Consider the following 13,504-nt stretch of genomic DNA (forward strand, 5'->3'; position numbering starts at 1 on the left):
AATTTTTTGCAAAAAACTCAATAACTCAAAAAGTATGTACTTTTCGAAAAAAGTTTTTAGGCAAAAGTGTACTAAAATTTAACGTAGATTTCAAAAATGTATTATATATAGGGCGTTCTATTTAAAAAAATGAAGAAATTTGATATTTATAAAGTTAAACTTTGAACACTTTTTATACATACCCTGTATAAAATGAACAATTTTCCAACATAGATTCAAATAGGTCCGACCTTGCTAAAAGCAACCGAATAAAAATCATTTTCATATCTATAAGGGTGTTATCGTAAAAAAATAATTTATAAGGGTGTGCAACGATTAAATTTTTTACAAAAAACTCAATAACTCAAAAAGTATACATTTTTCGAAAAAAGTTTTTAGGCAAAAGTATACTAAAATTTAACGTAGATTTCAAAAATGTATTATATACAGGGCGTTCTATTTAAAAAAATAAAGAAATTTGATATTTATAAAGTTAAACTTTTAACACTTTCTATACACACCCTGTATGAAATAAGAAAATTTTCAACATATATTAAAATACGTCTAACCTTGCTAAAAACAACCGAATAAAAATCATTTTCATATCTTGAAGGGTGTCCTCGAAAACAAATAATTTATAAGGGTCTACAACGATTAAATTTTTTACAAAAAAATTAATAATTCAAAAAGTATACATTTTACAAGAAAAGTTTTCATACAAAAGTGTACTAAAATTTAACATAGATTTCAAAAATGTATTAATATACAGGGTGTTCTATTAAAAATAACAAAGTTACAGTCGACTTCCGGTAGAACCGGAAGTCGGCCATCTTTGAAAATATCCTAGTTAAAATGATCGTATCGGAAAACCCAAACGTATAAAATTTCATGATTCTACTAAAAGTATTTCGCCGTATACAGATAGTTTTAATTCGTCGGGGGACACCCTGTATAGTTATTCACACTGAAAATTATATTGTACTGATCTTTTACCAAATAAACTTTCAACGACGTACGCCTACATAAAACCGCGAGCTTCATAATCTTAAATCACGAGTTGTTTAATCTTCATGACAAACACGATCAACACATAACATAAAAACATAAAAAATTTTCGAAATCCGCGAACGTTAACGAGTCCAAAAGTTCTTCAAACATCAAGTTGACGCTTTAGTTTATTTGAAAACGTCACACCTTTTTTTTTAACATCGACAAACCCTCAAAAACAAAACAAACTATTGAAATTCGTTGTGGAGGTTTTAAAAAAATGGAAAATTTTATTAAAAACGACAAAATTCAAGTAGTAAATTAATTTTTTTCCGTATTTTTCGTCCTAATATAAAAATTGATTAACCAAAAAATAAGTTACAGCCTTACAATACGTAATAATCATTAAGATAAAATTTTTTTTACGGTTCCGATGACCGACGTCGACTCCCATCGTATCATTAATCAACGAAATACGTCATAAAAGTTTCAATAAAAAAAAAAAAAAAGAAAAAAAAGTTACGACAATATAAATAATCCGTCTGTGTGCCCTGCGGGCGATAAATTAAGGGCGACCCCGAAGTAATCAGCGACCGACGAACCCCGAACCTTGATTCGCAGCCCTATGTTTCAACTTCCGGTTATTATACCTGCCCGTACCGTTACGCAGAAAGGGATGGAAAATATTTTAAATTCATCTTCATAAATCTTTACAAAAGCAATTATTTATTGTATTGTACGCAATTTCGCCGGGCGAATCATATAAAAAGGGGGTTACTAAAAAGACGAAACGTCGGTTCATGCTAAACGTTTTTTCCCCAATTAAATAATGCGGTTCACCATGGATTCATTCCAAACAGTCGAATGGTCATTTTAAGGCCTTTAACAGCCTTTTTTTCAAAGATTTCATTATTTTCGAAGGCTCGGAAACGCGAAAAAATTAAAAAATAAAAAAACAATATTAATACGTTAGATTTATCAAAAAATATTTTCGAAATGTCGGACCTGGGGCTCGAGGGTATATCCCCCAAAAGTTCTTACGTCAATTCCACCCCGATTGAAATCTAATTGTCCCCTAAAACAATTGGTATTAAATAAAAAAAAATAAATTAGAAAAATCGTGATTATTTTTCAATTTCCACACGTTTCCCGGAATTTTCGACTGAATATTTTATGTTTTCTTTTTAATTTCGTAGTTTTCCTTCAATTTTGCGATCAAAAAAATAGTCAGATAAGGTCTATACGGTGGCGGTTCGATATCTACGAAACCAATTTGGCGTCAGTTTGAATCTCGTTATATAAAAAATAAAAATTCCTAATTTTACCCAAAATATACCCTCGTAGAAGGGTCGGTGAAATATAGTGACGTTTCTGTCAACCCATTAGTTTAATTAGGGATGAAGGTGCGGTAATTTATTCACAAGGGTGCTGTATCCAGTAAAAATTTCTGGATAGACAGATAAAAAGATTATATTAATTAATAAAAAAAAATTTAAATTCGCAACAGGAAAAAGTGAAATATTTGGTTGAAAAAATTAATTTTCTTGATGATAAATATTGAAATTGAAATTCTATTTAACGATATTAATGATATCATCGCGTGTTTCGGATTCGTTTTTAATCGAACTCCTCCGTGACATAAATTTTAACACCACCGCGTCAAAACGTTTAAATCGGACTAAAACACTGATAAAATTTTGGAAAAAACTAATTTTTATTTCAATTTATCTACTTTAAGATCCTATATACTTGAACCGGCGACGTTCCTCAAGTTCATCGTACTTTTTACAAGAATTGTCAAGCTCCTTAAAATAACTATTAACATAACCTCCAAATATGGCCGTTTTTACTTTGATTTTTTCGATCAAACTCTCTCCGTTGATAATTTTTACTTTTTCAAGATATTCAATGGAAATTATCCAAAAAAAACCCGACGCCGTCAACGTACCTGCAGTTGGAACTGTCTTTGCCTTCTTCGGAGCTAGTTTTGAGTCTTATTTGGCTTCGGGTTTCATCAAAATTGTGCAAAACATCTCCACGACGTTTATTTTGTTCCTTCCGATCATCCAGTACCATCCCGTGGATTTTCTTCCACGTTTCTGGTGTCTTCATCTCATTTGGTCGACCATTTCGTTGAAGGAGGTCGTTCAGTCTCGTCTAAACTTTGCTACCCAATATTTTACGAAGAATCAATCTCACCAAGAGTAAAATCTAGTTGTTGGACTAAATGTTGTTTCTTTGTTTTACTGAAAACTTTCAAACTTGAATTTACCACAATCTCTAAGTCAGATCAAGTATTTCCGAAAGCATCTTCTTAGATCTCGTTGCTATTATCCAAATGCGACAATTTTCGCTTGATTTTTTCGATCAAACTTTGCAATAACTTCGTATTAAGATCTCCGTTGATAGATTTTTCTTTTCCAAGATATTCAATGGAAACTATCCAAAAAAAATCGACGCCGTCACCTTGCCTGCAGTTGGAACTGTCTTTGCCTTCTTCGGAGCTAGTTTTGAGTCTTATTTGGCTTCGGGTTTCATCAAAATTGTGCAAAACATCTCCACGACGTTTATTTTGTTCCTTCCGATCATCCAGTACCATCCCGTGGATTTTCTTCCGCGTTTCTGGTGTCTTCATCTCATTTGGCCGACCATTTCGTTGAAGGAGGTCGTTCAGTCTCGTCTAAACTTTGCTACCCAATATTTTACGAAGGATCTTCTTAGATCTCGTGGTTATAATGGAAACTGCTTGGTAAAACAAAAATCGGGAAGAGGAATTGGACTGGGGATGTCTTAAAATTATCAAATATAATCAATAGACGGAGGAATTACTAGATCGGCGTCCCAGACAGAACCAGATGGTCTAGTTTAAGATATGATTGCTTAGAGCCACGCTAAATGATGATAACGAAGATATTTAGGTCATAACTCACGTTGGAATACCTTTATAACCCTTCAAAGTACAAAAAGAAAGTTTTATTTTTTGAAATCGTATAATTATTAATATTATCGTTTGTAGTTATGCAAGACCCTACTGATATGGTACGGTGGTTTCCCTTAAATAGGAATTTTCACTAAAACCGAGTTCATGATACAGAGATAGGCCAACTGACACGTCCGCCAGCTGTTGCAAGCGACAGAAATTATATAAAAACAGCCTAAAAAAAAAAAAACCTCCGGTTCTATATATCCGAGTAAACTTAAACGTCGACGCGAAATTAATAATATACAACAACAAATGTAAAGTTTTTAAACAATTATCGTCGATTTACTTACCTTGAAAATAACTTTTTGTACGTAAATAACTGACTGACAGTCTTAGTATCGAAAGCCTATCGAGTTTGGAAAGTATATTTTGTTCGAAAGGTAATAAACTCGCTAAAGTATCCAGCTCGGCGTTCAGTCTCTCTCGGTGTCTTTTGCTTGGATTACTTTTTGTCACGCCATCTTTCGGAGTCGGTTTCAAACTGCAACAAAACAAAAGAATCATCACTGACGCGTCAGAAATGTCAAACAATCGATTCTCGAATAAAAAATCGATACTTTGGTATTTTAAAAAGTTTTTATTTAATTTTTACCAATATAGTCGTATTAAAAATATAAAACCAAGGATTTATTTTTGTTTCTATTCGACATCGCGATATAAATACCGATTAGAACGAGAGGGAAAACGTAAATTGCACTTCTGGGAAACGACGGCAATTTATTATTGTGGTTAGGTCTTCCATAATTATCCTGTAATCATATATTGTTTCAACTACTAACGACAAGGTTATTTCGGTATTAATACAAAACACACATCGAAGCTTTTAATTTGTTTATTTCGATGTCACATCATCGCGCGCGCCATCTACGTTTTTAATAGCGAAACTTTCAAAACGTCAAAAACAACAGTCATCGACAGGCGTGTCAAACTTTCGAGTTTAGATCTAAAAGATTGATCACGGAACACGTTTTTCCATCAATACGATCTGTCAATTTATTTAGTTTTGTGAACGGAATTGTTTTACGAAAATGACACTTCATGCAAATGGCGGAGACGGGTGAATCTACTAGTCGACGAAGATAAATAACAATGAACTACAGAGGTGGATTTTTAGCAAAGGAAAAGAAGAGAAGGGAAAGAAAAATACTAAGAAATATCGTATACGGAAAATACCAAGTTCTAAGAGAGATATTTCAGTGGTTTTAACACTTCAAAATATGTTCGGTTCACACTATATATATGAACACAGTTTGTATCCATGACCTACCTATATAAAACAAAAATCGCAGTTCGTGTACTGTTTTTGTTTTGCGTGTCTGTGAATTCTCGCCTTTCACGCATCATCCTACAAGGCGATTCGATAAAATTACGACGAAAATCGTGTCGGAAACTAACAACAACTTATATATTTTAACAAATCTCCCTCGTATGTTGTATTACGCATACTAGAAATACCTCGACCTGCAAACACTTTCATTCATTCATTGTATTTATTTTCATGACTGGAAACTATTTTCTTGATCATCGTGCATTATCTGAATCACGATAATATCAAAATTAACCAATTTTCAGATTGATCACGTGAAAATACGTCAAATAATTGTTGAATAAGACTCAAATCAAGTTAAAACACGGGTAAAAATCGATTATTAATGAATTATGAGCTTGTAATCTAGTTTTTAAATATTAAGATGTTTGTCCTATGTTACAATTGTTATAAAGTACTTGTTTTATGTTGTTTGTTTGAAATGGTGTTAAATTTTTTAATGCAGGCGTCGATTTTTCATTAAAATTTACAATTAAACTTATCTAAAAACCATCCCTTATCGAAAAATACCTTAGAAACGTAACCTAACCTCAAAAATTCAAATAAATATGAATAAATCAAGAAAAATTCCAAAACAGTCGACTAATTAACCGAAATTATAAATAAAAGAATAATCAGATAGTGTAAGAATGTAAATATAAACAGGGCGGTTCAAAAAAACTCGCCGTATTCAAGATGAAAGGCGTTGAATTTGATACACATTTTACATCGACTGATGATTCTTTTGGTACTCATTGTATACAAAATTTGAGTACATTTCGATCAAAAATATGTAATTTAATAAATAATAATGTTTCGCATATAAAATTATTGTTGATTGAACGTCGTAATTATCAATGAATGACAGTTTTTCGCGGTAAACTCGGAAAAAATGTTTTTGTCTCGTAAAATTCAAATTTATATAATTTTGGGTTGTATTGTGGGGTCTCGGTATGAAACAAACAACAGTTTGAGTCCCGGAACTGCAGTACATGATGATCGAATCGTTGATTTTCGGAAAAGTACCGGGTTTCTATATATTATAGTACAGGCAATCAAGTTCGAAAATAGTGTCAAGCCTCCGAATTCTTTAATGCAGCTCCGATTTAAATTATAATTTGGAATTGAGCTCAACTTACCCTCCATATCGAGATCTACGTGGTAGCGAGGTGTACAAATTGTTTTTATGGGGTGAAAACAACCCCTTATCGAAAAATACCGATATCATAGTTTTTTCTACTCTTTTTCAATTCAAATGTTTTTCGTTTATGCAGCATGAATATCTTAACATATTGTATAACAAGTAATTTATATATTTTTGATGTATCAACCCTTAAAAATCCTTAAAAACTACCCTATAATATAAGAAAATATGTTTTAACCATTTAAAACGTTGAAACTTCGTTTTTACTGTAAAAAATCATAGTATTTTAATAAATTTTTATTATTCAACCCTTAAAAAACTACCCCTTTGCAGAGAATGAAATAAAAATAAATCTAACAACTGCCAACTTTTAGATTTTGCGCGTTATTTTTGATACTAAAGTTTTTTCTTTCTATTTGAAGTAATTTTTAATTGTTTATATCTTTTCAACCCTTAAAAACCACCCTTTTACCAAAATTATAAGTAAATCATCTTTCGGTATTTTTAAATGTACTTAAAGGCAACTTAAAATCAACAGAAAAAATCCGCGCGCTAAAATTTGAAATTTTTTCGTATTTTATAATTCACAAAAAAAATTTGAAATTTTTGTTTTTTATGTAACTCCATTAATTTTGAAGTTATCACATCCTACAAAAAACCATTTTAAAGGTAATTTTCAGGGCTACAAGGCTATGTATGTTAGAAGGGCTTGAGACTTTCCGCATTTTATTAATAAAGGGTCAAAGGGTTGTGGATCAGCAATTTTGGCACTATAATGAAATTAATTTGGTTATAACTCCGTCAATTTTTATGCTACAAAAAAAATAAAAGAAGCAAAATAATCTTCATAAAAAATGCTTTAATTTGATTGGTTATTTATTTTTTTATCTCTTATAGTTATAGAGAAAAAATGGAAAGAAAAAAAAATTTTTGAAAAATTAAAAAAAAATATTATTTAAAGCTGATTTTCTTCAAAATTATGCGTTTGTAATCAGCCAAATTTTCAGATGTCGTAAATAACATTCAAATAAAGTATTTGGTACAAGGAAAAAATTCAATTTTGATTTTCAATGAAATGGCATTAGTTTTAATACAATTTTTTTTTAACTTTAACTATTTTACATCATATCTCGTTAAAATTTTAGTCGAAACGACTTTTATCAGTAGTCATTCGAAAGGTCTTTTTAAGCTCTTCAAAAAGTATCTCATGACTTTTTGTTAAAAAATACACCCTTTTCCAGATATTTGAGATTGAATACTCAATTACGTAAAACAAAATCTATTAAAATATCTATAACTCGCTTTAGGTAAAACATTAAATATTTAAAATATAGTTTAATTTCTTCGTTTTTTTATAAGCTTCATTTTTGTTCATAACAATTTTTTCGATAAAATGCGCCATTACAGAGTTATACGTAAAAAACTATTAAAAAAATCGTTTTTTTTTTTAACGAAATTTTTCAATTGCGAATAACTCAAAAACTATTAATCTAACGAAAAATTTTCATACGACATTTTTTACTTTAAATACACTAATATTTCGATTTCTGGGATTATTTTGGGTGAAAAAGTTGAAATAAATCCGTAATGGACTAAAAAATTCTGTAGGAAAATGCTTGAATATTAAATCTTTTGTTTTCGGGTGTTTTAGATTCTAGTTTAGTAGTAAAATCGACGGACCAATTATTTAATAAATAAATAAAAAAATATTTTCGTGTTCCACAAAATCCACAACAAAAATTAACGATAAATCAAGACCTGCAGATTTGAACTGTGCGATAGAAATATTATTCATACTTCCACCTCCAGGTGAAGATCGACCGTCGGAAGTAACCGTCAAAAGCTATCCAAATCTCCTTCCTATCCACGGTCTAATATCTCCTTTTTCCATCGTTATTTCCACTTCCTTCCAACGCTAGAATAGCCGCAGCAGCACACCACCAGATTCTAAATACACCCCCGACCCATACAGAAGAATTGTCGCCATCAGTAACCTCCGCGGATCTCAACGATCTGTATCGTGATTACGGTTTTTGAACAGTCAGTGAATAGTCGGTGAATAGTGTGCTGTAGAGAAGATTTCCGGTTAGAATTGCAGTTTTCACAAACCAAATATTGTTTAACTTTATTCTTTTAAATAAATAGAGTTTCTTTGGATAAAAGGGGTTGTTTAAAATTAATATTTCTCATGTTGTAGTCCGTTATGGTTCGAAATGCATATACCCGAAGGGATTTTAATAAATAACAATTTGCGTCTTTATCGAGGAATATAATCTTGATCAATATTTATGGAAAAATAATAATCATGACTTAGTGGCGAAGAGTATGTCACGTTTTCTTTGATCTCGCGGTGATTTTACACCTGGAATTTGCATAAAAAACTACGTATTACTGCCGTATTGGAGATGAATTGCATCCGAACTATCAATTTCCAATAATCATATGAATAATCTGTTGTATTCGATCTGTAATCGTGTGAATTGATTATATTTCCACAAATTTGGATTTTTTTATAATCGTAGTAAGTAATTATCGATGCGAAATTTGTCTTTTGGATATGAATAAAAATAAACAAAGTTTTAAATCTGGTCCAAGTTTACAAGTCCATTTTGAGCCCTCAGATTTTTGAAACTTATAAATATCGAATCTCTAAATTTTGACATTTCATAGAATATTTTCTTACGAATAAAAAGACGTTTTATTCAAATCTCTGGATGGAGTAGTTCGAAAGATATTACGAATATTAGGAGGTCATGTCATTTTAAGCGAAAGTTTTAGAAAACGCAAAAGTCGATTTTGAACCCTCAGATTTTCGAAACTAATAAGAATCGAATCGCTAAATTTCGACATTTCATAGAATATTTTCTTACGAATAAAAAGACGTTTTATTCAAATCTCTGGATGGAGTAGTTCAAAAGATATTACGAATATTAGGAGGTCATGTAATTTTAAGCGAAAGTTTTAGAAAACGCAAAAGTCGATTTTGAACCCTCAGATTTTCGAAACTAATAAGAATCGAATCGCTAAATTTTGACATTTCTTAGAATATTTTCTTACGAATAAAAAGACGTTTTATTCAAATCTCTGGATGGAGTAGTTCGAAAGATATTACGAATATTAGGAGGTCATGTCATTTTAAGCGAAAGTTTTAGAAAACGCAAAAGTCGATTTTGAACCCTCAGATTTTCGAAACTAATAAGAATCGAATCGCTAAATTTCGACATTTCATAGAATATTTTCTTACGAATAAAAAGACGTTTTATTCAAATCTCTGGATGGAGTAGTTCAAAAGATATTACGAATATTAGGAGGTCATGTAATTTTAAGCGAAAGTTTTAGAAAACGCAAAAGTCGATTTTGAACCCTCAGATTTTCGAAACTAATAAGAATCGAATAGCTAAATTTTGACATTTCTTAGAATATTTTCTTACGAATAAAAAGACGTTTTATTCAAATCTCTGGATGGAGTAGTTCGAAAGATATTACGAATATTAGGAGGTCATGTAATTTTAAGCGAAAGTTTTAGAAAACGCAAAAGTCGATTTTGAACCCTCAGATTTTCGAAACTAATAAGAATCGAATCGCTAAATTTCGACATTTCATAGAATATTTTCTTACGAATAAAAAGACGTTTTATTCAAATCTCTGGATGGAGTAGTTCGAAAGATATTACGAATATTAGGAGGTCATGTAATTTTAAGCGAAAGTTTTAGAAAACGCAAAAGTCGATTTTGAACCCTCAGATTTTCGAAACTAATAAGAATCGAATCGCTAAATTTTGACATTTCATAGAATATTTTCTTACGAATAAAAAGACGTTTTATTCAAATCTCTGGATGGAGTAGTTCGAAAGATATTACGAATATTAGGAGGTCATGTAATTTTAAGCGAAAGTTTTAGAAAACGCAAAAGTCGATTTTGAACCCTCAGATTTTCGAAACTAATAAGAATCGAATCGCTAAATTTTGACATTTCATAGAATATTTTCTTACGAATAAAAAGACGTTTTATTCAAATCTCTGGATGGAGTAGTTCGAAAGATATTACGAATATTAGGAGGTCATGTAATTTTAAGCGAAAGTTTTAGAAAACGCAAAAGTCGATTTTGAACCCTCAGATTTTCGAAACTAATAAGAATCGAATCGCTAAATCTCGACATTTCATAGAATATTTTCATACGAATAAAAAGACGTTTTATTCAAATCTCTGGATGGAGTAGTTCGAAAGATATTACGAATATTAGGAGGTCATGTAATTTTAAGCGAAAGTTTTAGAAAACGCAAAAGTCGATTTTGAACCCTCAGATTTTCGAAACTAATAAGAATCGAATCGCTAAATTTCGACATTTCATAGAATATTTTCTTACGAATAAAAAGACGTTTTATTCAAATCTCTGGATGGAGTAGTTCAAAAGATATTACGAATATTAGGAGGTCATGTCATTTTAAGCGAAAGTTTTAGAAAACGCAAAAGTCGATTTTGAACCCTCAGATTTTCGAAACTAATAAGAATCGAATCGCTAAATTTGGACATTTCATAGAATATTTTCTTACGAATAAAAAGACGTTTTATTCAAATCTCTGGATGGAGTAGTTCGAAAGATATTACGAATATTAGGAGGTCATGTCATTTTAAGCGAAAGTTTTAGAAAACGCAAAAGTCGATTTTGAACCCTCAGATTTTCGAAACTAATAAGAATCGAATCGCTAAATTTGGACATTTCATAGAATATTTTCTTACGAATAAAAAGACGTTTTATTCAAATCTCTGGATGGAGTAGTTCGAAAGATATTACGAATATTAGGAGGTCAAGTCATTTTAAGCGAAAGTTTTAGAAAACGCAAAAGTCGATTTTGAGACCTCAGATTTTCGAAACTAATTAGAATCGAATCGCTAAATTTGGACATTTCATAGAATATTTTCTTACGAATAAAAAGACGTTTTATTCAAATCTCTGGATGGAGTAGTTCGAAAGATATTACGAATATTAGGAGGTCAAGTCATTTTAAGCGAAAGTTTTAGAAAACGCAAAAGTCGATTTTGAGACCTCAGATTTTCGAAACTAATTAGAATCGAATCGCTAAATTTTGACATTTCATAGAATATTTTCATACGAATAAAAAGACGTTTTATTCAAATCTCTGGATGGAGTAGTTCGAAAGATATTACGAATATTAGGAGGTCATGTCATTTTAAGCGAAAGTTTTAGAAAACGCAAAAGTCGATTTTGAGACCTCAGATTTTCGAAACTAATTAGAATCGAATCGCTAAATTTGGACATTTCATAGAATATTTTCTTACGAATAAAAAGACGTTTTATTCAAATCTCTGGATGGAGTAGTTCGAAAGATATTACGAATATTAGGAGGTCAAGTCATTTTAAGCGAAAGTTTTAGAAAACGCAAAAGTCGATTTTGAGACCTCAGATTTTCGAAACTAATTAGAATCGAATCGCTAAATTTGGACATTTCATAGAATATTTTCTTACGAATAAAAAGACGTTTTATTCAAATCTCTGGATGGAGTAGTTCGAAAGATATTACGAATATTAGGAGGTCAAGTCATTTTAAGCGAAAGTTTTAGAAAACGCAAAAGTCGATTTTGAGACCTCAGATTTTCGAAACTAATTAGAATCGAATCGCTAAATTTTGACATTTCATAGAATATTTTCATACGAATAAAAAGACGTTTTATTCAAATCTCTGGATGGAGTAGTTCGAAAGATATTACGAATATTAGGAGGTCATGTCATTTTAAGCGAAAGTTTTAGAAAACGCAAAAGTCGATTTTGAGACCTCAGATTTTCGAAACTAATTAGAATCGAATCGCTAAATTTGGACATTTCATAGAATATTTTCTTACGAATAAAAAGACGTTTTATTCAAATCTCTGGATGGAGTAGTTCGAAAGATATTACGAATATTAGGAGGTCATGTCATTTTAAGCGAAAGTTTTAGAAAACGCAAAAGTCGATTTTGAGACCTCAGATTTTCGAAACTAATTAGAATCGAATCGCTAAATTTGGACATTTCATAGAATATTTTCTTACGAATAAAAAGACGTTTTATTCAAATCTCTGGATGGAGTAGTTCGAAAGATATTACGAATATTAGGAGGTCAAGTCATTTTAAGCGAAAGTTTTAGAAAACGCAAAAGTCGATTTTGAGACCTCAGATTTTCGAAACTAATTAGAATCGAATCGCTAAATTTTGACATTTCATAGAATATTTTCATACGAATAAAAAGACGTTTTATTCAAATCTCTGGATGGAGTAGTTCGAAAGATATTACGAATATTAGGAGGTCATGTCATTTTAAGCGAAAGTTTTAGAAAACGCAAAAGTCGATTTTGAGACCTCAGATTTTCGAAACTAATTAGAATCGAATCGCTAAATTTGGACATTTCATAGAATATTTTCTTACGAATAAAAAGACGTTTTATTCAAATCTCTGGATGGAGTAGTTCGAAAGATATTACGAATATTAGGAGGTCATGTCATTTTAAGCGAAAGTTTTAGAAAACGCAAAAGTCGATTTTGAGACCTCAGATTTTCGAAACTAATTAGAATCGAATCGCTAAATTTGGACATTTCATAGAATATTTTCTTACGAATAAAAAGACGTTTTATTCAAATCTCTGGATGGAGTAGTTCGAAAGATATTACGAATATTAGGAGGTCAAGTCATTTTAAGCGAAAGTTTTAGAAAACGCAAAAGTCGATTTTGAGACCTCAGATTTTCGAAACTAATTAGAATCGAATCGCTAAATTTCGACATTTCATAGAATATTTTCTTACGAATAAAAAGACGTTTTATTCAAATCTCTGGATGGAGTAGTTCGAAAGATATTACGAATATTAGGAGGTCCCGTAATCGGATTTAAATTTTATCAATTCATATAGAACAATATTTTCTGAACGGATAGTTATTTCATGTTTTCCACATACTCGAGTAGGCCGACTATGTACTACTGAACATCCACACATCTCCTAATCAAACATCGTACCAGTCGTGGGTACGATTTACGATCCCAGACCGTACCGCGCTTGATAATAACTTTTTCCAAAAAATAAAAAGTCCGGCCCGCTTACTGTTAATGGGTTTT

The 13,504-nt window shown here is 31.0% G+C and overlaps 1 protein-coding gene across 1 annotated transcript in view; it reads right to left on the bottom strand.

The window, feature by feature from the left end:
- The window catches only part of LOC130893458 (aryl hydrocarbon receptor protein 1), an 88,621-nt gene that overhangs the window by 52,244 nt on the left and 22,873 nt on the right, over window positions 1-13,504 (bottom strand). Inside the window, exon 2 of the mRNA XM_057799619.1 lies at window positions 4,240-4,430. Within this exon, the coding sequence (XP_057655602.1) occupies window positions 4,240-4,430 (191 nt within the window). The remainder of the gene's footprint in view (window positions 1-4,239; window positions 4,431-13,504) is intronic.

The sequence above is a fragment of the Diorhabda carinulata genome, chromosome 4 (genome assembly GCF_026250575.1).
Source record: "Diorhabda carinulata isolate Delta chromosome 4, icDioCari1.1, whole genome shotgun sequence".
Lineage (NCBI taxonomy): Eukaryota > Metazoa > Arthropoda > Insecta > Coleoptera > Chrysomelidae > Diorhabda > Diorhabda carinulata.